Here is a 25592-nt window from a genome sequence, read left to right on the forward strand (position 1 = left end):
AAGGACGGTGCTTGTTGACAGTATAGTGTCCCCATCACTATACTGGGGCGTTAGGACCCACACAGACCACAGGATGTGTATAGACACATCCACATATACAAGGTACAGATATGTAAAGACACTTTTTTAATTTTTGGGTGAACTGTCCCTTTAAATCCATCATGAGTGTCACATCTGGTTCCAACTGGCATCTTATTATTGTCACACAAATATGAAAAATCAGTTTCTCCATATGTTAAAGTTGCATGCTCCTGTCTGATTGTGGCTATACATGAACAAGCATGTGGAATGAAAGACAGAGATGACTCATTGGTCACGCCTGATGAATATCACTTGTGCTTAGAAGGAAGCTGTAAAGAAGTGACCCTTATAAGAAAGTGTGCTGGCTGTCATTCACTGAGAGGGACCACAAGCATTTAGCACCGCTGCTCTGATTACTCCCCTTTACCTACAGTATCATTATGAGTCATCACTAGTGTGCCGATTACCATGTCACTAATGATGGAGATTGCATAGTTTACAAAATATCATCATTAACATATTTGTGAAATATTCATATATCCTGCATACTTTCTGTTGATTTAGTTTCTTTGCCTAACCTATGTTTGTTTTTATTTTGTTAACAGGATTCTGGCCACAGCAGGAGCCCACATGAATATTTCATTAGACCTGCGCACGCTGAGGGCTGTGAGGGTATTACGGCCCCTTAAACTGGTTTCTGGCATTCCTAGTATGTTTATGGTTCTATATGAAGTTCTTAATCACACATTGTGTTGTTTCATTTGAAATGAGGAGTATAACACTGCCTCCTAATCAGGTGCAAAGTGACAAAACGACATAAATCCAGTCACAACTGCAACAAGCTACATGCAAGGCATTTACTTTGTTGCTAGGTGTCTAATTATCGGGGTAGCTGCACAGAGAAATCTCATTGGTCCAAAATCCCACTCCACGTAGCTTTAATTTGTCACATAGCACTTGGTTAGGACACAGTGTTATAGTTGTTCTTTTACATGTGGATGCTGTAGTGTTAAAGTTTTTCCACATGTGAAGGAATGAATAGTACATTTTGATATATTTATGTGTAGTTGATAGGTTTATTGATATCTATATATATTCATGTTTTTTTTAAAGGTCTGCAAATAGTTCTTAAATCCATAATGAAGGCGATGGTGCCACTGCTACAGATTGGTCTGCTGCTGTTTTTTGCCATTCTCATGTTTGCTATTATCGGACTAGAGTTCTACAGTGGAAGACTCCACAAAAGATGTGTAGCTTATTCAAACATTACAGGTAAAGAGGATCACACTCCGACAGACACAAGAACATGCACAGACCCACACATCCACATAAGTACAAACGTAGAGTACAGAAATATGAATAATTATTACATTTATGTTCTTGTCAGATGGCTGGGATCCAAACAAAATGTTTAAATCTTTAGAATACTCAAAAATGACGAAAAATGGAAACAGAAGTTAAAAAAAAGGTTTGGTTTTTGTGAAAGTTGGGTCACTAATAACTCCATCTCCTTAAAGGGATAGTCCACCCAAAAATTTAAATTGTGTTATTATTTACTCCCCTCTCAAATCTTTATGCATTTCTTTCTTCTGTAGAACACAAAAGAAGATATTCTGAAGAATGTTGGTAACCAAAGTTGAGTCTAAGTTGGGTCCCATTGTCTTCCAAAGTATGTTTTTGTCTATACAGCGAAAGTCAATGGGACCCAAAACCATTTGGTTACCAACATTCTTAAATATTCCTGTAAAAAAAATCATGAGGTAAAGTAAATTAATTTTCATTTTTGAGTGGACTATATACACATGCATGTTATTAAATAACAAAATATAAGATTGCTATTGACAAGAATACTATTATTCACATTTGCAAGAGCAGAAAATAAAATTTGGCAATCCCTCACGGGTCCATACAGACCTGCCAATCAGAGGCTTGGCTTGGCTCCTCCCATACAGGAAGTAAACACTTCATCATTCTGTTGGCCTCTTCTATTAGCTGCATGATAACAAACAGTAAGGGTGTATTCACACTAGGCACAGTTGCCTTGAACCGAGCGCGATTATCCCACCTCCCCACTACCCCACTGGCCTGCACGCACACTTGCACTAAACACGCTTACGTCATGCAGATAACAGGGAGAAAACCACTTTCGCTAATAGACTGCCTAATAAATTTATAATTTAGCCCGAGCAGCGATTTTCACTTGCATGTATCAGAGGATCATTACGGAGGCAGCTGAGGTTAATGAAAGAATTTGCAGCTTTACTCACAAACTACAATTCCTGTTCATCAGTATGGTGAGAACCAGACCCGTTATAAACCTAAATATACTTGATTTAATTAAATTAATTGAAAGCGTACTGTAGTAGTAGCAATAGAAGATGTTTGCAGTCGTAATGATGACAGTAGCGCACACAAAATAGTAGCTGTTCCGAACCCAACTGAACCGTGCTCTGGCCCACCTCTTCCAAGCGAACCAGGGATGGCCAAATGAACCACGCCTGGATGCAGGACGGAGCGATCACACTAGTCAAACGAACCAGTCAAACCGGTCAAACACGCTCCGGCACGGTTCAGATCGCCTAGTGTGAGTACACCCTAAAACAAACAGAAAAATTACACAGATACATGATTAAAAATTAAAAAGTTGACAACTTATATAGTCAATATGCAATTCATGAAAAAAGCTATTTATTTATTTATTTGTCTTTCTCATCTCATGCAGACTCTGAGAGAGCAGACTCATCTGAAATTGATTTCCCATGTGGGGCCAAGAATTGTCCTGAAAATTATAACTGCTCCGGCCCCTGGCCCGGACCCAACGATGGCATCACTCAGTTTGATAACATCTTATTTTCAATACTCACTGTCTTCCAGTGCATCACCATGGAAGGCTGGACAGCTGTACTCTATAATGTGAGTTTCTCTCTCAGCTGACTGATGTGTAGCAGTTTTGTTTCTGTGCTTGAAATGATGTAGGATGACCATACTTCCCCTTTCTCTCAGACATGTCCTGGCCAGGACTTCTAAATTGCCTGAAGTGTCTGCATTTTGGCTTTGTTTTCCTACTGACGTCAGGTGTGTTCGACTTGAAGCGGCGCTGCACAGAACAATCAGTGTATGACATCAAAGTACTGCGAGAGCGATTCAAAAGCATAAGCCGTCTGCTCTCTTATCGCTTTAGCAGTACTATGATGTCATACACCGATCGGTCTGAGCAGCGCTGCTTGAAGTTGAACACACTTATGCTCTCTACAGTCCTCATACATTATGTAATGTGTATTTACATTGCTTTGACTGAAAGCCATTGGTTGATTATGTACAATGCCTGCACTTTATTGGTCAAACCTATTTTTCAGTCATTACCTTCGGCAGCTATGAAAACAATAGCATAACAAAGCCAAAACCTGAAATCCTGGCCAGGACATGTCCAGGAAAAAGAGGAAGTATGGTCACTCTAAATGATGACGCTTCTGTATTATAACCCTAATACATAAAAATATAATCTTAATCCATTGTAATCCAGTGTTGAATCATTACTTCATGTTAAAGACATCCTCAGGAGATCTCGCTTGAACATTAATCTACCACATTTTGTTTGTCAGATGAAACAGGGTCATTAGCTTCTTTGTAGTATTTCATATTTTATACATTTGAATGGCTGGTTTCGAAGCTGGTTGAGTCTTTTGGTTAGATGAGTTCAAACCCTGCCTTTTCTTTTTGTTGATACCGTGATTTTGGAAGTCGTTGATCTGTTGTGTTCATGCTGGCATCTTACATTTACGTTGTTTCCTAATCCTGTTCCTTCTGTTCTCCCCAAAATAAGAAAATAAATAATTTGAATTTTGAATTATCAAATTGCACTTACAGTTGGTCCATATTAGCTGAAATAGTTGCAGTTTAGGTTTGAAGAACTTCCTCTTTCCGTATTCTAGCCATCTGTGACCTATCGTATTCGTACACTGGTTGTACATACTGTATAGCATGCAACACTGTGTAGCTTTTCCCTGATTTCTGATCTTCTTTCAAGCCTATTCAAGCACAGTAGCATCTCCCTTTTCATAACAAGTCACATTTAGAAGGGTTTGTCAGAGTGGTTTTATCTCCAAACAGCTCCAAGTACTGGAAAATGAGAGGCGTTAGACACAGTCTTTATTCTGCATCCGATTATTGGAGCTTTTGGTGGAATTATTTTAGGTGGTTGACTATGATCATGCTAGTGCCATTTATGTGCTGAGTTGGCTCTACAATTCACTGTCATCCCGTAGTGCTGGTATCTGAGCATGGAATGTCATTTTTTTATTTTTAATATGTTATTTTTGTGGAGGAGGACTTACTGAGACTTTCATGCATTTAGTTTGAGATAAAATATTTATACAACAAAGGGAAAGCATAGAGACCTTGTTTGAAGGAATTGGAAGGATTGGAGGTTTGGAGAGTTACTGTTTGTACCGCTGTTGTTTATTCATGGTTTTTGAGGATGAGGGCATGTCTATATTGACTGATTAAAGTCACAGTGTTTTTAATCAGTCACATGGTATCATGCGTTGACGTGAGTCATGCTGCCACAGTTAGAGGTGTTTTTCACACTCATAACTGAGCTGTCGCAGCTGTGTCGGGATGCGGGGAACACCCTCTCAGCTCAGCTGGGCAACAATGTCGCCTGCCCACGGAGTGATCACACCCTTTGCACTGCTGAGCAGAGCTCAAAGGAATCATCACCATTACAAGGGCAGGGTTTATGGTTTTCTGACCCTTTCAACCCAGGCATTAAGTAGATTTAGGAGCTACTGCAAAATTAAAATCATAATGTATTATTTCCATTGTTTTGATCGCTTCCTGTTTTGTGTTTGCACAGACCAACGATGCCTTAGGCTCTACTTGGAATTGGCTCTACTTCATTCCTCTAATAATAATTGGCTCCTTCTTTGTGTTGAATCTGGTATTAGGAGTCCTGTCAGGGTAAGTACTGTTTTCCTCAATGGACTCTAAGACAAACTGACACTACGTCTAACCTGATGTCTGAGCCGACCCTGGGTAATGAGTTTTATCAGAGGTTAATGTGAGATGTATTAACTTCATCTCTAGAGACAAGAGGTAAGATTAAGTCACTACACATACCGTGGCATTGTCTGTTTCTCTTTCTACACATATCTCATTTCTCTGTATTCATAACTATGACATTGCATGCTCGTAGTTTCATTTGCGCTTTAATATGAAATGACATAGGCTACAGCGCACGCCGCCGCATTTGTACGTGCAGTTTAAGAGCACACGCTATGAGCACAGCATAATGGCTGACAGGACTAGAAAATTCGTTTTTACTGACATATGGCCTGACAACATATCATCTGACCGCAGTTCACTGTTCTACTGAAACTCCCTCATCACATGTACTTTTTTGAGTTTTACCATATCAGTTCGAGCCTGAGTCAGATTCTAAAAATGCAGATGACCAAGCCGATCGATCGGAACCAACTTTGTAAGCATGACTTGAGCAGAACTTATCAGAGTGGAATGTGACGCTGCCAGTGTAATAGCACAAAGGGTGCGTGCTGCTTCAGCTCTGCTTGAGCGTCCAGTGTGAAACAAAACATGTAGTACATCTGTTCGTCATCTTTTCGTACAGACGACTGAGGATACTTTGTTTGTAAACATAAATCCATATCTGCACTTGTAATCGAAAGAACGACAAACAATATGCATCACTCTACACATCATCATATTCCGCATTTGAGCAGTCAATAGTAAGTTGTACTGTTCTGGAACAATGTTGTAAATAAATCTTAACCACTGATTTCTAATTGCATCCACTTTCAAAAGGCCAAATAAGCGATTTTGCTTTTGCATAGAAACACACAGTGTCTCCATAACATGGAGGCAACAACACTACTGCGATACCTGAAACCACATCTTTCTTTACGTAGACATTTGGGCAGCATTATGCAAATATTCCCACATAGTGACGTAGATATGTGAGGGAGAATATAGATAGATAGATAGATAGATAGATAGATAGATTGTAAACTTGACTGACTGCTTCACTTGCACTTTAACAATAGCTGTGTTTCCATTACCCTTCAAACTGCGCAAATTGAAATTGCGAATTGAGAATACGCCAAATGGAAACATAAATTTCGCAAAAACTCCCATATATCGCAAAAAAGTTTTTACTCACGCATGAGGTGGTTTTTCAGGCAATTCGAAAAATGAATATTTCGCAAAACTGCAATGGAAACAGGTTTTTCGCATTTACAGGTCACCTGGTGTATGTAAAAGTCACATGATCATTCTTTAATGTACTATAACCTCCAAGAAACACCTCATACATGGCTGCTCCTTGCCGTTAATGCTTGAATAACCCCTTATTTACACTGAACAAATCTGCGGCGCATCACGGCTCCGACACGGCCACCGAAGCTGATCGCGGCCACTCTAGTCAATGCTTGTGTTTATACCAGTTCTATGTTCCAGAAGCAGCTCTTTGCGCTGCTTCGCTAAAGATACACGCCTTCATCTCCTTCAATTAAAAATAATGGCTAGTGCGGTGGCTGCTCTATACATTAACCTACTAACATCCGTCACCATGACTTGTCGCGAGAGGATAAAATTAAGTTTTAGTCGCATAACATCAGGTAATGGAAATGCCTGCATTTTGTTTTTTAATCGACATATATAAAATATTGCAAAAGTTTTGTGCAAATCTGTAATGGAAATGCAACTAATGATTAATGACTAATGACTAATGGTTTGAAGTCGGTGTGATTTGAAATAAAAAAAAAAAGATGCAAATTGGGATGCAGCCTCTCTCTCTCTGCCTTTTATTCCTTCACTCTGCAGGTGAAACACTTTAATAAATTAAGTGTGTCATCCCTGTGGTTATTCTCTGTATGAGTAATTGTATGCTGTTGGCTCATGTAGGGAGTTTGCTAAAGAGCGAGAGCGGGTGGAGAACCGAAGAGCCTTCATGAAGCTCAGAAGACAGCAACAGATCGAAAGGGAGCTGAATGGGTATCGGGCCTGGATCGACCGTGCAGGTACTCTTACATAATGGGCTGGCAAATGCACCATGTAAAACAAATGCAAAAAATAATCTGACCTTAGTAAAAAGCAGTGCACATGATCGATGTCACAAATATTAAATATTTCTTATTCATTGGTTTCTTTGTTTACATTTTGCAAAATCCTTCTGTTAATATCCAGGAATAAATTAGATTTTAAATGCCAGTTTTTCAGTGAATTGTATGTGCACAACTTGATTAAATTTAAATGCATTTTTATTTTGCAGAGGAGGTGATGCTTGCAGAGGAGAACAAGAATTCAGGACCTTCTGCTTTAGATGGTAAGATGTTTGACCTCTGCTGTTTTTCTCTCATTTTCCCACGTACTGTAGATTGTGGGATGCAGTTTTTTAATTATGTGTCAGAGTTAGGGTCATGTGATTATTTTGAAGACACTAGTAAATACGCATTCACTCTCTGTCCCAGATTTCATCATTTATTCAATAGCCTGTTCTGGCATATAAAGCCTGTTCTGGTCCCATAAAACAGTACAGAGATTGTATATTCAATAGACTGATGTCACAATAAACAAAACACCATGATCCTGCTCATGGCGCACATCTGTGAAGCGAAAACCCACCACATGACATCCGAACCCTATACAAGGCGACAGGTTTTCCCCAGAATCAAACAAGTTTTTATTTATGTATTTTTTTTATTAAATGTTGATTGACAGCTTCCCAGAGGCTGTGTGAATGGAAAACAACCAGTTACCATGGTGAACTCTTATTTCTTTGCCCCTGCTGTTCTCCTGTATGCATCCCATCATCCCATTTAAGATGATTGTCTTAAAAAAACTGGGCCCTATATAATTTTTAGGGGGTCAGGAGAGACTGAGACCGGTTTTGGCCCTTGCATATGATGTTTGACAGCAGTAGGTATCCAGGTTGCACTCTGAAGGGAGTTGTACATTTTAAAACATAAAATGCAATTGCAGGCATTCATATTTACTTCACTGTTGCCATGACAACAGCGAAATCTAACAAGCGGATTTATTTGCAATTGAATGTATCCCTGACACCATGTCTATACCGGACGCGACAGTTGTCGTGTCGCTCCGCGTCCGGTGTAGACACAGTGTTAGTGCAAGCTATTCGACTAGATGCTTTGATTACATTTTTCACTTTCAGTAGCTGCTGTCTAGCCTGTTATATTCTATAAATGCTTGAAAAGTAAATGATTACAACAGAGTGATGTTTGTACATTTGTCATATCATGTCCTAAGCTGGCTGCATCAAGTTTTCAGTGATACATAGTTTCTCTGTAGGCATTTAAAACATACATTCTGCATGACTCAACAAAAAACATATTTGACCTTTATGATGAGTTAGTATCATTGGTTAATAAGAAACACAACAAAGTAAATATTTTCCAGATAATATTTTAATAATTTGCTTTAGCTTCAGTTTGGCTTTTCAACTTACCCTAGGATTACAGATGGAAATAAGCCACCCTGGCACATTTTACATAGATTTTATGCATTATTTAAGTGTATTGTCCCTGATTAAATAATGATGAAATAAACAAAAAAAAAATATCTACATAGATTTTTGTAAGGTGATAACCATTTGGAGTTACATAAAAATGTGAATGATTTTTATTTATTTATAATTGGAAACCTGTAATACAATAATTTCTGACACAACATGGGCAGGGCTATCCAGCGTGACATGACCGAAATGCAAATCAAGTGACTGTTAATATTTTATAACCCATATATGCTTTTATTTCTTACAGTTTTTGGTTTATTAATCTGTTATTTGTTTAGTTTGAAATAAAATAAATATAAGATAAGATAGTAAGATAATAAGATAAATTATTTGGTATGTGTGTTCTCAGTGCTAAAAAGAGCCACCACAATAAAGAGAAGAGGGGTGGATGATGTTCGGAGATCTCCAGAGGAACAGTATGCTGACATATCGTCTGTAGGTGAGTGGCTTCCTCCCCAGGTCTCCTTCATATCGTGTCTAGGTGATGCAAAATATTTACCCACATGTCATTATATGCACGTTTTCAGAATATCATTCACATACAGCTGAAATAATCTGCTTATTCAATCAAGAAGTATAAATGTGGATCAAGTTGTTTTGCTTGTTCATAAATATTTTTGTTCATCAGGGATGCCATTGAACAGAGCCAGCATACGCAGTGCTAAAAGAGGACCAACGTCCTATTTCCGTCGGAAAGAACGCATGCTACGGATTTCCGTTCGCCGTATGGTGAAGACTCACACCTTCTACTGGATCGTTCTGAGTCTGGTGGCCCTCAACACTTTCTGTGTCGCCATCGTACACCACAAGCAGCCTCAGTGGTTGTCTAGTCTCCTTTGTAAGACCACAAGCAAAATGAAACTTTTCACTCTATGTATATGCTGTCATACATGATCAATAGTTTTAACTTTAAAGTGGTTCCTTTCTGTTGCAGACTTTGCAGAGTTCTTGTTTCTAGGCCTGTTTCTTACAGAGATGTTTCTCAAGATGTATGGACTTGGGCCCAGACTCTATTTCCACTCCTCCTTCAACTGCTTTGATTTTGGGGTAAGTGTATTTCTGTCATCCTTTCCATAATCTTCTTTGAAATGTACAACAGTGCAAGTGTCAAAGAGGATCAAGGTGGTGACTCCAAAAATGAATGTTCATGGCATTTTTTTTATCAACGAAGATAAATGCAGTGCAAAGAAATAAGAGCAGATGAAACTGTAAATCTAATTTGATCTTTTTTGAAGTTACGCTTCTCCACTATGAACACTATGAACATGTCTCTAATTTCTATGTAAATTTGAGGACCCAGCACTGAATATCAATACGTAGCTTTATTTAATTAAAATTCAGTTTTAGTTCTGGACAGTGTCAATATATAATGGTTATCTTTTGGCTAATCTTTAATTTAATCAGAACATTTGTAACTGTCCCTTTCCATACAGATCCTGTTAAAAAAAAAATTTAATTAGTAAATCTCATGTTTTAGATAGATAGACAGACAGACAGACACATTTACCATTGTTTGGTGAAGTTTTATGGTTTCATTTCAGTAGGAATCCATGCAAAATATTTCCCACCACAGACATCGCTGCTTGGTTTGAGAGTGTTTGTTGTGCTCCATACATCGCTACACAACTGACAGCAGAAAATGACCTTTTTTGCCTGTGAAATTTTGAACAAATTTTGCTAATGTGACCGCACCTATAGACAGAATTTTGTGACATATTTAAAGAGGTGAAATTCCTTAATTCCTTCCAGGTGATAGTAGGCAGTATTTTTGAGGTGCTCTGGGGGTTCTTCAGACCTGGCACATCCTTTGGGATCAGCGTTCTGCGTGCCTTGCGGTTGTTGAGAATTTTCAAGATCACAAAGTAAGTGCAAGCTTGCCTGGAATAAAAGTCTCCTTGGTTTGTTTGCTTCTTGCAGAGACGATAATCTATTTATTGACTTGTGATGTCTTTGCTCAGTTCTGGATGTCCCTATTTTGAACTCAGAGATGCTGTATTTATGTGTTGTTAAGGTACTGGGTGTCCCTGAGGAACCTGGTTGTGTCTCTGATGAACTCCATGAAGTCCATTATTAGTTTGCTCTTCCTGCTTTTCCTCTTCATTGTGGTCTTTGCACTTCTGGGCATGCAGCTCTTTGGTGGAAGGTAATATCTTATCAGTCTAAGCACAGACAACGCCTGTAGACAGTTTTAAATTTGGATTTATGGCTGAAAATATCTGAATTCTACACCTTATTTATTAAAGAGTTATGAGCTGCTCTTTATATCATTTACAATAACAATATTAAATCCTCAGAATGCTTTAATCCTGACTCAAAAATAAAGTGTTAAGTCCACCACCATGTCCATATCAAACATGGGATCAAATTTTATGCAAAAAAATAATGTTTGGAGTGGAACTATAACTCTATGTGACAGGTGTGGCAAGACAATAGAAAATAGATCAGGTTCAACCAGTAGGTGAAAAGCAAATAATACATTATTCAGTAACCTGGTCAGACACATATTGAATAAAATGGCTTGCAAAGAGATTTTTTTTTCTTTCTTTACAGGTTCATCTTTGAAGACTACACACCCACAAATTTTGACACTTTTCCAGCAGCCATCATGACAGTGTTTCAAGTAAGATTCCACCCAGTTGTAATCGAAGTATAATACAAGACTCCGGATGTTTCTTGGTGAAAAATGGCTTAGAAGGAAGGCTAAATAATTAGACCAAGATTTAATTGCACAGATAGAGAGGAAATTAGGATCAGAGCGCAGAACAAAAACATACTTAGTCACAAAACAGAATCTATCTTCCCTTTATAATGATGAAAATGAATACATATACATAGGTCCAGCACAGAAAAAATACTTTTAGGCCAAAACAAAATTTGTAGATTTAGTTTCTGTGTCAAATTTGTGGGAAAATCAGTGGAATTCTGAGGAGTGTAATTTGGTACAATATGTTATTTGTATCCCTTTCAGTGGTAGCTGAAAGGATCATCAAATTAGCGGAAATATTTAATAAACAGACATGCAAGGGGAAGCATCTGTCAAATTATTCTGCTGAAATATGGGAAGCTCTCTGTGGAGTTACTCAGATGCAGATTCCATGTGGTCCTGAAATAAGTTCACTGTGTTTGTAGATTCTCACTGGCGAGGACTGGAATGAAGTCATGTACAATGGCATCCGGTCTCAAGGTGGCGTGAAGTCTGGGATGTGGTCGTCTGTCTACTTCATTGTTCTGACTCTGTTTGGAAATTGTATCCTACGTTTATTCTTTCTCTATCCATGACCACCAATAACCTACAGTGTATATATACTGTATATAGGGTTAAATCTGTCCTTCTTGGTGTTGGTGGTTATTGCTGTATAGCTCATTGTTTTGAGCCAAAATTCTTGACAAAATTGTCAGATACACTGCTCAACGTCTTCTTGGCTATCGCTGTTGACAATTTGGCCAATGCCCAGGAGCTCACAAAGGTATATCCTGCAAGGTTCTTTTAGCTTTATATGCTGAAGGATTTGCAAGGCAGTTGTATAACGAAAAACGCCTTACTGTTCCAAAGGATCAAGAGGAGGAGGAAGAGGCGTTTAATCAGAAACATGCCCTGCAGAAAGCCAAGGAGGTTGGGCCAATGTCCTCTTTCATGTCCTCAGAGTAAGTGAACCAAGTACACCCTTGCCTGCTCGTTCGCCCTCTCACAAGAGATGCTGACATACCAACTAACACTACTAACACCAGTCTTATGTCTGAGATTTTTATTCTGGTTTCAGTTACATCTACAGTAAATTACAGTAAATCTACAGTAAATGTCTGCCAAGTATACCTGTAGGACTTTGCAGCTTTAGTACCTGGCCAAATTGATTTAGATTCACACGCTAGTTTGAGTCTACAGGGATATTGCTGTACGGTTGCCAGAGTATGTGAACAGTTGAAGTCTTTGCTTTTACAGATATGTCTTCCACTCTGTACTGTTTAAATCTAATGTTACACAGTTGTTGAGCTTAAATGCTGATATGGAAACATTTGACGCAAGTAGAATTTATTCAATGGTGGGCCACAAAATTTTGCTGAATGAAAAGAATTTAGAAACAGTAAAGAAAAAGTATTACAACTTTGAGGGTTTTACTTTCCCACCTACTTTGCGAGAGGCAGTTACTTGAGACCAACAAAATTGTTTACCATTGTTGAAGGTTGTACACAATGTTCCTTCGGTTGATTGCGTAGGGATTTTTGGGGCTCTTTATTCTCGAAGCACAATAATTTGCTTCAAAATCAACAGCAAGTTGTCATAGCAACCGGCAAGCTTCCCAGTCTTTGCAAGGATGAGTCTATTATGTTGTCATAGAGACGACTTTGTTCACATTAAAAAGAGAGTTTTGAATGCCTTTACACTGGTCAGCCTGGATATGTAGTGATATGTTATATCCTTTGCAAGAACAGAAGAGGCATCCAGCTAGCCTAAATCTCAAAACATAAAGAGAATCTGATGGCTAAAAAGGGAGGTTAACTCACAGATGAAAGTTTCTATAACTGGAGTTCACACACAGATGCATCTTTCTGTGATTTTGGGAATTTAACACTGCATGGATGTGATGTCAGACTCCTGGAGTTGAGCATGTGCAAGTTGGGATGACCAGTCATAGTGTGTCCTCAACGTTACAATCCAATAACCTTTACATCTCTTGATTGATCATAGATGCTTTAGAAGCTAATTTCTGTTTTGTTTTTTGTTTTTTGCTTTTTATTGATAGCACAGTACATTTAGTGACTTGAGTGAGTTTTGGATGCTGAATTGAGAGCAGTTATATATCATGAAAGTCCCCGTAAGCATGGATTCACCTCTGCTAACATGTTATTTAATGTTGGAGGTGATATATAGGTTGTTTCCTGAACCCAATACGTACTGTGACTAAAAGGGGAAAAAGTCAAGCGTGAAGTTTTCAGTCAAGAAATGTAAAAGCATGGTCCAAAAGAACTTTTTGCCACACCTGCCTATTTCAAGTGATATGAGAAAAATAATACATGAGTGTGTATATATATATATATATATGACAATTAAGGAATTTTATGGCCCTTATATTTCCTATTTGAGCCTGTGCAGATGAATGAAGTTATTTCAGGATAAGACCCCCTGATTGTAAAGCAAAACGTGATTGACTATAGCGAGAACGTGCTACGATTGGTTAGCGAAGTGTGGCTGTTATCTGATTGGCTTAAGTAGACGGTGGGTGGAGTCTACGCATTTGTGTATTTGTCAGCGTCTTGACGCTAGAAATGTTTCAAAATCCACAAATGCACAGAAAGCCATTCACAAATGCACAGCAAGCGATCCACAAATGCGTGCAGCGATCTACAAATGTACAGGACGCGATTCACAAAAGAATGCCAGGCAAAGTTGTGTTTGTAACATAAAAAGATATTTGTGATAATGCTTTTTTTAATTTGCAAATCTCATTATATTTATTTGTGAATTTAATTCATGTTTGTGAAACTCTAAGATTTGTGGATCTCATTCTATTTGTTTGTCAATATGTTTAATTTTTGTTCATCTTTTTACATTTATTTGTGAGTCATAATCTATTTATTTGGAATTATGAAACAATTCTATCTCCATACAGTCAGTTCCCCCCAGAGATACATTCATATAAACCCCCACCCCCAAATGTATCGCGATTCGTTTAACATATCAACTAACTTGAATCGTCACTTATTTTTATCGATTTTCAACCAGCTCATTACGTGCATTGTTACATCCCTAAAGACAATTGATTCATTTAGCTGTTTTCTTTGCCTCTTAGTGGCAAATAGCACAAACAGCATCTTGTGTCATTCACACTATCATGTACAAGATGAGTCAGTGTTCATTGTGATTGTCTTTTTATTATATTCATTTGGTGGCTTAATGAGAGAAATATTGTGTCGCCACATGGAGTTCTGGAGAAAAAAAATCATCCCAGCCTACTAGATAAACTTCTAATGGTACGTTTCCCACTGTGATTAAAGTTTTTAGAGGATACATGAGAATTTTAGTAGATAGTTTATATCTTTCTGATTTAAAACATTAATTTACATCTCTTACATCATTCTTACAGTTTAAGTTGAATTGCAACATAATACATCATTTCTTATAGTTGCTAGCCATTGGCAAATTTGATTTCCTCAAATCCAGTTTTTATTCTCATTTGGTGCTTGGCAAATGTTATATTTGGACCCTGTGAAAACATTTGTTGTAATATATATATTTATATACTTTTTTTTTGGCATGCTCGCAATTTGAAATACCTAATAACCAATATTTGTGATGAGTGTCATTGTATAGAAAAGAGGCTTTACTGTCATTGTTGTCATTACTGAGAGACAAATATAATACATGTTTGCTGGACAATTATTGAAAACAAAACCAAACAAACAGCATTCTGTATGAGGCAATGGAGGCCATGCCTTTGTCAGAATAAATTGGTATGATGTGAATACCACAGGGTCTCTTCTCTACTGCATTTTGGGAGATAATGTGAGAGCTGGTTGTCAGTGAACTCAGTCTGGAAATTGTGGCCTGTGGCATTTGGATCTTGCATGTTTACTTCAAAGTTTAAAAAAAGGCTGTTGCAGCATGTCCAAAACTGCTTGACGAGAACTGGGCAATGAATGCATGTCTTCAGTTAGCATGACAACTATGGACGTCATCCCTGCGAAATGCATATGTATGACCAGTTGACTACTAAAGAAATGAATCAGGGTGCTCTCTCTTTCTGATATTGTGTGCTTATGCATATGGATCCCATTTTTATGTCTTATATCTGTGCCATGTTTCTTACTGTCTCAGCATTTCAAAATGTTCCAGAATACTGTATTTGTTGCTTCTTATCTAATATAATTACCATCATGTTGTCATGTGACGCTTTGCTGCCCTGCTACGCAGCCCAAAACTTAAAACTTTAAAACATTAACTTTAGTTTATTATCAGCAATAGTATAAATACAACGTTAAATGTTAAATATTATGTTAAATATACAAATTGGCTGTAGTAGAGCATTGAAATGCTACTGAAAAACAGTATTTGTCTGGACTTCAGTCAATTACCTTTTTGGGCTGTGATGCTTGGCTTGTTTTGTCCTTGTTCTTGAAAGCACTAATGTCTTGTTTTCAACCAATCGCTCATTGATTACACGGACCACACAAGAGTACAAGTACCAGTAAGTAATAGTCTGTTTATTTCAATTTTAACATTAAGCACCGCCTAATTTATCTATCTGGGTGAAGCTTTCTGTTCCACCATCTTTATCAAATGTCTGATTTCACATTTTCAAGTCTGATCTTTGGTTGGAATTTGATTTGTCAGTTTCCTGCAATGATATTTCTTGCACTCTTTTTTCTCTCTCCATTCTGAATCAACTCTTTTTCCAGTTTCTCTGTTTCGTTTTTCACTTTGATATTGCAACTCTATCCAGTTGTTTTCCATCTCTGCTGTCCTTAAAAGCTGGACCATGAATTCCAGTCACACAAAAATACAAAGTCATGAAAATAAACATTAATGGACCCTTTCTACAACGTGTTACAGAGTACTTGTTAACAGCAGTCTGTTAAATATTTTGCCCACAGATACTTCAATTCTCATATTCAGCTACCCTGCTGACCTGACCAGTACACCTGGTCACCATGATGTTGTTTTTTTGATGCCGGTGCCCTACATATTTCTTAACTAGTAAGATGTTCATGTTGAACCAGCTGTCAACTGAATGGTCTAAGCCAGTGGTTCTCGACTGGTGGGTCGCAGGTTTGCTCGGGTAAACACTATATACATTATGTATTTAGAATATCAATATAAATAGGCTTTTCAACATTTAATAGAAAGGACTTTTTTTTTTTGTTATCTGTCCAATCAAAATCTACTTAGGTGCAAATTCATCTGTCACTTGGTAGAAGCTGCCCAAGTGTATTCCAACATGGGCAGGTGTGTTTTGTACAATGAATTATTGGCTGCTAAGAGCACAAGTCCTTTGAAATTCTAGATAAATTTAGAAACCAAACATTCAAACTGCAAAGGTAAAGTTAAACTAAAAGTAAATTGTTAATTTTACATATTGATGGACCAAAACTCATGGTAGCAATAATAAATGTCAATGTTTCATTTTTGAGATTTTCAAATTCTAATTAATTTTTTAGAAGCTAAGAAGCAAACAAATAATAAATCAACTAAAACATTTTGATCTTAAGGACATTTTATAGTCTTTTCTCTCACTTGATGTCCAATGTAATATAGAGCTCTGATGCGAAACCAGCTGAGAACCACTGGACTAAGTTGGTCTTTTCAGAAGAGTAGAAAGGGTTTTGTTCTGCTTATGAGTGATAATGTAATGTAAAACATTGTTGTGGCATGGCTGTTTAAACATTTAGTTTGCCATCCAGGCTTATTGTGTGTCCTCTCTTTTTTTCTTCAGGAGGAGGAGAAGGCCCTACCTGTACAGGAAGCGTGCAATTCACCGGAGCCGTGCGGCTTACTCCTTTGAGGATTCAGAGAGTCTGGCTGATGCTCGTCCACTCAATGCCTCTAACTCTTTCATGTCCAGGAGAGAGAGAAGGAGGAGATTGACCATGTCAGTTTGGGAGCAGAGGACCAGCCAGTTGCGCCGACACAGACAGATGTCCAGCCGCGAGATCCTTTTCAGCAGCCCCAGTGAGGAGCACGATGGACCACCTGGCTGCCTTCACCACAAGAAGCCTGGGATATCTCCATCTAACAGCAAGCGCATAGCCATCGAGACCACAACAACCACCACCATGCCGGAGGCTACCTTAGAGCCACCCATGGCTATGGACATGCCCGTGGATGAGCAAGCTCTGTCCATTCCTATTCCTGAACCCCCTTTAGCTATTCCAATACCGGAGCCACCAATGCCTGTGGACATATCCCTCCCTGAACCCCCAGTGACGCTGAACCTACCCCTAACAGAGCTGTCTGAATCAAAGACCTCACCCGAGGGCACTCTGGACATCAACAACCATTGCCCCAGACTGAATGGAAACAGGCGGCAGCGGGCAGTCCGTAAGTACAGGCCTCCTGCGATGGGGGACATGCTGACCCCTGATATGGGGCCCAGGCCCCGACGCCCACACCACCGTGAACCTCAAACAGATGCCAGGGGTAAAGAAACACCACAAGGAGACGGTGGTGTTGACAGTAGAGAACAAAGGCCCTGGAATGAGGGAGATGACAAGGATTCAAAGAATGATGGAGCGATCAGTCCAGATGGCAGGGTGCTTGAACAGAGGTAGTTTGTTTAATTATTTCTTTTGATTTATATAATTGTATCAATTTATATACACAACTGTTCAAAAGTTTGGGGACAGTATTTTATTTATCTAAAGAAAAGTATTACTTCTATTTAGCAAGGACAAATTACATTGATCAAAAGACATTTATGATATTACAAAAAATCTTTTGTTCTTTTGAACTTTCTATTCATAAAAAAATCCTGAAAACAGTGTATCATTGTTTCGACAAAAATATTAAGCAGCACAACTGTTATCAACACTGATAATAATAAGAAATGCTTCTTGAGCATTTCATCAGCATGTTAAAATTATTATTGAAGGATCATGTGACACTGAAGACTGGAGTAATGGCTGCTGAAAATTCAGCTTTGCCATGTAAAACAAACATGAACGTCATGTTAACCACAGAACCTATTTTACTCATAAATCAAAAGCTGCTGTTCCTAAAACCCATTAGAACTTTGTGAGGAAACTAGCGAATTGGCCTTCCAGGTTGATCTACAAATTGACATCATGACTGAACAGCTCTATTCACATCACATCATGGTGACAGTTTACATTAATTTCACATATACCTATCTATTTTTTATGGCCAAGTACACAATATTCTTTGTTGGAAGACAGGAGAGAGAAATTCAGCTATTAACTTCTCCCCTTCCACAGGCAGAACAAACCAGACAACTCTGAATCATCAGAAACCAAACCAACCAATTCCCCCCACAAAAACCCACCTCAGGACTCAGAACCTGCAACTCTACAGCTCACTGACAGCACTCTCCAGCAGTCCCCACAGGCAACTTTGGGTGCCGGCGAGACCGATAATAACAACCGCGGATGCTTGAATCAGGATAAGTCCTCCTTCAACACCAGCATCATGATAGAGGTCACCGACACTCAGCCATCCATGGAGCTGACCTCCATTACGGGTTTGAGCATCCCTGCACCTCTGATAACCCTACTGATAAGACCAGCTAGACTGATTGTTGTTGGTTAGTGCTGGATTGGTGCTAGTCTAGCTAGAGGAGACCAGCAGAACCAAGCTGTTCACTAGCAATGACATGGCCATTAACATGCTCTTTTTGATGAAGCTAGATAGCAAAAGAACATTTTGCTGGCTAAGCTACTTAAAAATCCTAGTAGTAACACCACCAAATGAGTTCATCCTCAGATTTGACTTGTGACTTTGACTCCATTGTATTTCTAATGCTCAAAAAGGACAGTCTCATATTTTTTTCATAAAGATTTTTAGCAAATTAATTATTTCTATTTTATATATTCCAATATATTCTATAGAAGATCTATAATACTTAATGTAATACAATATTATAATAATGTAATATTACATAATAGGGATGCTCCGATCGATCGGCCGGAGATCGGTATCGACCGATAATCACATTTTATGACTCGATCTCACGAACCGATCGCAATTTGATGACGTCAGTGCGTGAGGACGTACATGATGCGTACGCCGGTGTGGAAATGTTATGACGTTTGAGAAACAATGAAAAATTCGCTATTTGTCGTGTATGTTTTGCATGATGATATGATGAATGGATGGTTCATTTTTAACAGCAGGTTCAGTGACGTTAGAGCTGATCTGCACCTCACTGCACACGTCTATGGCGCGTTACGGCTCCACGGGAACCAGAGCTGATCGCGGCCGCTCTAGTCAGTGCTTGTGTTTATGAGCCAGCCGCGGCACGTTTCTGAAGAGGCTCTCTGCGCTGCTTGGTTACAATAGTCTTTTGTGAGTTGGCACAGCGTGGAGGACAGAACAAAACCTCGTCAGAGCCGTAAGGGGTAACGGTAACATAACACGCTGATCGTGGGCTGTTTTTAAATGAACATTTATTTATAAAGCAAAATATCTTCTTTGGCCATATTAGCCTGCTCAATAGCTTTAACACAGGCTTTACTTCTTTCAAACTTTATCTGTAATGTCACTGTTTCTGTCACTGCAACTTCCCGATCAGGCGAACACACACACAAATGAAATCGTCTGCCTGATGAAAAAATTTATTTTAAAAAATGTAGTTAATATTTGCATAATTTATGATTTATTTTATCCACCCGCGACCCGCCCGCAAATAATCAGAATGCATTTTTTTATTACCCGACCCGCGGATTATCCACAGCGCCCGTGGATATAACCGTGACCGAACTGTTTTGTTCTTTCAGTAGCTTAAAGTTTTCTATTTCTTTTTTCCTCTTCAGTCTTATGTTGGACAGTATTAAACCTTATGAGTTACATCAAACTACTCCAATTAGTTCTTTAGTTTTGTCCTGCTCAGACTTGTATTAGACAATGTTTAAGTTACATCAGACTTCTCCATTTTAGGAGATTAAATGTTTATTTTGTCCTCCACAGTTTACTGTTGGATAATGTTTAAATAAACCTTGTGGGTTTCATCAGACTGCTCCATTTTGTTTGTATTTATTTTTGTCTTATATTAAGTGTCCTGATAATGTTATGCATAAACCCCATTTTAAAGGCATATTAAAATGTTCAATGTATAAGGAATCATTTTTGTGATTATTTATATAACATTATTACATATATTATATAAAGCTTGAAGATTCAGAATCGGCATCGGTATCAGCATGCCATAACAAGAAATCGGTACTCATATCGGCTGCAAAAATCCTGATCGGAGCATCCCTATTACATAAGTATTTCTACATAATATTTATCCTATATAATATCTATGCAATAGCTATATTAGTAATATTGTGCAACAAGCTCCTAGTTGTCTTCATTTAATAAGTCATACTGAGTTGAAAACATAAAAATAACACTAAAAATTTAAAATAACAATAAATTTGAGCTATTATATTTTTATTATAGATAGATGATATATAATGTCTATTTAATATTTTTATATTATATATATATTAGGGGTGTGCACGAATAGTCGAATATTCGAATTCCAGCTTTGCTGGCCGTAAATGCAGTAGCCTAAATCCCCGATAAATCCTGAGCACGCAAATTTGTCAAGTGAAACTGATTTATCACTAAAATAAGGAATCATATGAAATACAAACACCGAAACGTCTTTCTAGTTTAATGAAGAAAAAACAGCGGCACATCACTGCATTCACTGCAGGTAGGCACAGATGTACCCCGGGTGAGGCCGAGAGATCACTCACTTTCTCTGCTGCCGGCTTTATTGTTAACAGACTAAGGCCATGTATCCACCAAAGCGTTTTTTCTCGAGGCTAGCATATTTTATCAGTAGTTTTCAATGGGAGCGCCACATTTTTTAAGACATCAGCAGTACAACAAAGCGCTAATAAATGTTCAACTTTGGGCAAAACGCACCGCTCTTCACTGTCAGTTTTCAGTCAGTCGTCCAATCACAGTGGAGGTTGTGCGGGGCAAAAAACACACTGACCAACTGTCACATCCTACTTGTACTACGACTGAACGACAATGGAAAAGTTAATATTGATATATGAAATGTTGCATGCATTATTTTAAAAATAATGCATGCAACATTTTATTCGTGATGCGTCTGCCACATTACTTCAGTGGCTATTCTTTATCACAGCAACCAAAGTGCCTCCATAGCGCTCGCAAGCATTCACAGCTAGGCATTTTCAGAAGAGCGCCTGGCGTTTTCAGCTGGCTAAAAATGCTTTAGGGGACACAGCATGTACATGTGGGGTTTTTTTTTTTCAACAAGAACATATGAAACAATGCAAACACGATAACCACATGCCAACTCGAGTGTATATGTATGTGCTTTATAGCCATTTTTTCCATTCGCTCTGCGCTCTGTGTTGAATGCTTTTTTCCTGTACTTTTTTGTTTGCACATATTGTTTAATGTTTTCAAATGAAAAAAAAAAAACACAGGATATATAATTTATAACTTTGCTGTGCATATAGCCTGATAAGATTGTTCAGAAATGGTGATAAGATAAGATTGTTCATCATATAAAAGCTCCCAAATTCTAATATATACCTGGATTTTACAGGTAATAGTAAAGACGTGGAGGCCTCAAAACCAGAGAAAGAAGAGGAAACCCCAGATGCACCAGAAGCCCCTCCACCTGTCAGCATGTTCATCTTCAAACCCAACAACCCGTAAGGCTGAATCTTTATGTAGCCACAGCTGTATTCTATATTTTATGAATATTTTCTCTTTTTATGAATAGAATCTCTTTCACAGGGTCCGCAGGGCCTGCCACTATATTGTCAATCTTCGTTATTTTGAGATGTCAATCCTTCTTGTGATCGCCGCCAGCAGTATCGCCTTGGCTGCTGAAGACCCTGTCAACACTAATTCGGACAGGAACAAAGTAAGAATTCCCCTCCATTGCCATGTCTCCATTTTTCAAAAATTGTGTATACAACAACCATATGCAAATAGTTCTGCTACAGTCCTCGGATGGTCTAAATTATAATTGCATTTATATTTTATTAAGTGCTTCTAAGGAAACTTATTAACATTGATAAGTATCTTTAACTTAGTTAATTGACCCATTACCCATCATTAGTTGTCATTAATATTTCTGGGTAATTTTCATGTTCTGCAGTATGACAGGCTGTATCTAAAACTACTGTAAACAGCAATTTCCTAATACTTGTATAATGCATGCAAGTTTCATGACTTCATATTAAATGAGATACTTCATGGAAAATTGTACTTTTAAAATTTCATTTGTCACCGTAAAAAAAAAATGCTGACCTAACACTTTTCATAATGCATGCATAGAAAATGTAATGTAAAAATGTTGATTAAAAAGAATAAGATGTTATAACTCCCCAGTGTCATTACAAATGAAATATCTGTCTGTTACTTTGAACAAATAAAAAAGATAATTTATTTCCATGTAAAATCTTTCATTTTTGATAATATAAATAAATACACAGTAGATTGATTTTTGAGTTTCTTTGGTTCTGATGATATTGCTCCCTGATGGTCATTTTTTGCGAGCTAAAAGAATTGAGATTTTTGTTGCAGGTTTTACATTTCCCTAGTGACAGTGCACCAGCTGTGTAAAACCACAGCTAATTAAATGCTAAGACTCTTCCAGTAATAGATGATGAGATCTTGTGTGTATGTAAACGAATTACAAAAACTATGTTTTAGATGTAGAAAACTGAGAAGCTGAAGAAGAAACCTATTTCCCTTTCAGAAATGCACAAACTTGTATTTAAATCTATACAGTGAGGGTAATGTCAGTGCTGTGACTTTGTTGGTAGATCTATCGTGAGAATAGCAACATTCTGGCTTGTTCAAATTTAACAGTCAATGACAAACAATGCTAATGTCTCTTAAGTCTTTTGTAATTGTGTGTTTGCTAATGCTGACATTGTAATCCTTTTTGGATTATTGTCTTTATGTGTAATAGGTGCTGCGCTATTTTGATTATGTATTCACTGGTGTCTTCACATTTGAAATGATAATCAAGGTAAGTTCATGGATTGTTCTGGTTTTCATGTATGTTCCTCAGTTTGCAAAATTAAACTGTGTATATGCTGTATATATATATATGTATTATATATATAATGTATTATGTAAATATACTATATATGTTGTTATCATATCTTTCTCAGATGATTGAGCAGGGTTTGATCTTACACGATGGCTCCTATTTCCGTGACCTGTGGAACATTCTGGACTTCATAGTTGTGGTGGGAGCTCTGGTGGCCTTTGCTCTCACGTAAGTCAAATGATGAACAAGTGTAATTTAGCATTTTGTTAGTAAAGCTGAAACATATTGATTAAGCTTTTTAGGTGCATTGCTCAAATGTTTTGTTATTCATCTTCAAATTCCATTAATGTTGTGTGATAACTACATGACTTATGTGAGAATAAACATTCAGACATTTCAAATTCTTGACACATATTGATGTTAGTTGATGCTCTCTTTTTTGTGTTGTGAGTGTAAAACACTTCTTTGTTCATTGAGAAGCTCTTTGATTCAGAATGCCTGTCTGTTTCTCATTTTTTCTCTGTTGGTCTTCTTGTGGATTGTGGCTCACGGCATCTGGCAGGAATGTGATGGGGTAAACACATTCTCTTGTGATTTTGTGCCATATAATAGTGTGTGTGTGTGTGTTTGTATTTGTACATGAGAAGTAGGACAGTTTTTTTATTGTTTAGTTATATATGTTTTCATGCTATACAGGAGTAACACAGGAAGAGACATTAAAACCATCAAATCACTGCGTGTTCTCAGAGTATTGAGGCCTCTTAAGACTATTAAAAGACTTCCCAAACTCAAGGTATGTGAACATGAAAGGAATACACAACCGTTCAAAAGTCAGGGGTCAAAAGGTTTGTTTGTTTGTTTTGAAAGAAATGAATACTTTTATTGTTTATGAATGCATTAAATTGATCAAACATGACAGTGAAGTGTTACACAAGATTTCTATTTCAAATAAATGCTGTTTTATTTAACTTTCTATTCATCAAAGAATAAAAAATGTATCACAGTTTCCACAAAAGCATTAAGCAGCACTCCTTTTTTTAACATTGATAATAATAAGAGATGTTTCTTGAACAACAAATGAGCATAGTAGAATTATTTCTGAAGGATCATGTGTTTTTACTGTAGTTTTGATCAAATAAATTCAGCTTTGGTGAGCATAAGAGGTTTCTTTAAAAAAATAAACATTTTTAAAAAATATTTTTGACCCGTGTGTGTGTGTGTGTGTGTGTGTGTGGGTACAAATCTTTGTTGAATTGTACGACATTACTGGATTAGGCAATTAGTTGAATACTTGATTAGTTGAACAGTGTGTATCTGCGTTGCTCATTTTGAATAACTTGAAGTTGATTATTTGACAAATGTGGTCAGCAAAGCAGCAGAACGAGATCAAATAAGAGGGAAAGTGATGAAACTCTCTTGCCATGTCTGACAGAGCTCTCAGTGTGTATGTGTGTGTGTTTGTGTATTTTGGGTTTGTGTATGTAAGAACGAGAGAGACATGGTGTAAGATGTGGAAAAAGAGCCAGCAATGTGTGGAGAAAAAAAAGGCAAAGTGATAAAATGTGAGAGACAGATTTAAGAGACAGAAGGACAACTGCTTTTCTAAAGCAAAGCTAATTTCATTTGAGACTTAAGGGTTGCAAATTTCTCATCTGGGAAAAGATTGCTTTTTTAACTGCTTTCATTTTGTACTGACCATTACAAGAACACTTTAGCACAACAGTCAACTAAAATATTTATAATATCACCAAAGAATGGTCAAATAGGTCAATTTTACATGCACAGATTTTTGTCAGTCCATATTTTTGTGCATGCATAATTTCAGTTATAAAGCTGAAATAAAATTAAATATGAATATTACAAGAAAAATGTAAATGCAAAAAAGAAAAAAGAAAAGAAAATTAGAAATGTTGCCTTGGCATTCTAACTGAAATATGTTTAAGTACTAAAATTACCAAAATGAAAACTGAAATAACAATAAAGTTAAATAGAAATAATACAATTGTCATTATACCTCATTGTCTTTCTCCTTTTTTGATTTGCAGGCCGTGTTTGACTGTGTGGTCACATCGCTAAAAAATGTCTTCAACATCCTCATCGTCTACAAGCTCTTTATGTTCATATTTGCAGTCATTGCAGTGCAGCTTTTCAAAGGGAAATTTTACTACTGTACCGACAGTTCCAAGGACACAGAAGACGCTCTTTGATTCAGAATGCCTGTCTGTTTCTCATTTTTTCTCTGTTGGTCTTGTGGATTGTGGCTCACGGCTTCTGGCAGGAATGTGATGGGGTAAACACATTCTCTAGTGATTTTG

The 25592-nt window shown here is 37.6% G+C and overlaps 1 protein-coding gene across 1 annotated transcript in view; it reads left to right on the forward strand.

Moving 5' to 3' along the window:
• LOC107700326 (probable voltage-dependent R-type calcium channel subunit alpha-1E) overlaps positions 1–25592 on the forward strand; it is a 163023-nt gene that overhangs the window by 91773 nt on the left and 45658 nt on the right. Inside the window, exons 5-27 of the mRNA XM_016501959.1 lie at positions 627–730; positions 1135–1293; positions 2744–2934; positions 4877–4980; positions 6940–7055; positions 7307–7360; positions 8919–9008; positions 9198–9407; positions 9504–9616; positions 10319–10431; positions 10581–10712; positions 11120–11189; positions 11699–11816; positions 11969–12036; positions 12123–12214; positions 16999–17829; positions 18497–18759; positions 21814–21922; positions 22008–22137; positions 23194–23253; positions 23399–23505; positions 23840–23851; positions 23974–24070. Of these exons, the coding sequence (XP_016357445.1) occupies positions 627–730; positions 1135–1293; positions 2744–2934; positions 4877–4980; positions 6940–7055; positions 7307–7360; positions 8919–9008; positions 9198–9407; positions 9504–9616; positions 10319–10431; positions 10581–10712; positions 11120–11189; positions 11699–11816; positions 11969–12036; positions 12123–12214; positions 16999–17829; positions 18497–18759; positions 21814–21922; positions 22008–22137; positions 23194–23253; positions 23399–23505; positions 23840–23851; positions 23974–24070 (3343 nt within the window). The remainder of the gene's footprint in view (positions 1–626; positions 731–1134; positions 1294–2743; positions 2935–4876; positions 4981–6939; positions 7056–7306; positions 7361–8918; positions 9009–9197; positions 9408–9503; positions 9617–10318; positions 10432–10580; positions 10713–11119; positions 11190–11698; positions 11817–11968; positions 12037–12122; positions 12215–16998; positions 17830–18496; positions 18760–21813; positions 21923–22007; positions 22138–23193; positions 23254–23398; positions 23506–23839; positions 23852–23973; positions 24071–25592) is intronic.

The sequence above is a fragment of the Sinocyclocheilus anshuiensis genome, unplaced genomic scaffold (genome assembly GCF_001515605.1).
Source record: "Sinocyclocheilus anshuiensis isolate Anshui unplaced genomic scaffold, SAMN03320099.WGS_v1.1 scaffold477, whole genome shotgun sequence".
In the NCBI taxonomy this organism is placed as follows: Eukaryota; Metazoa; Chordata; class Actinopteri; order Cypriniformes; family Cyprinidae; genus Sinocyclocheilus; species Sinocyclocheilus anshuiensis.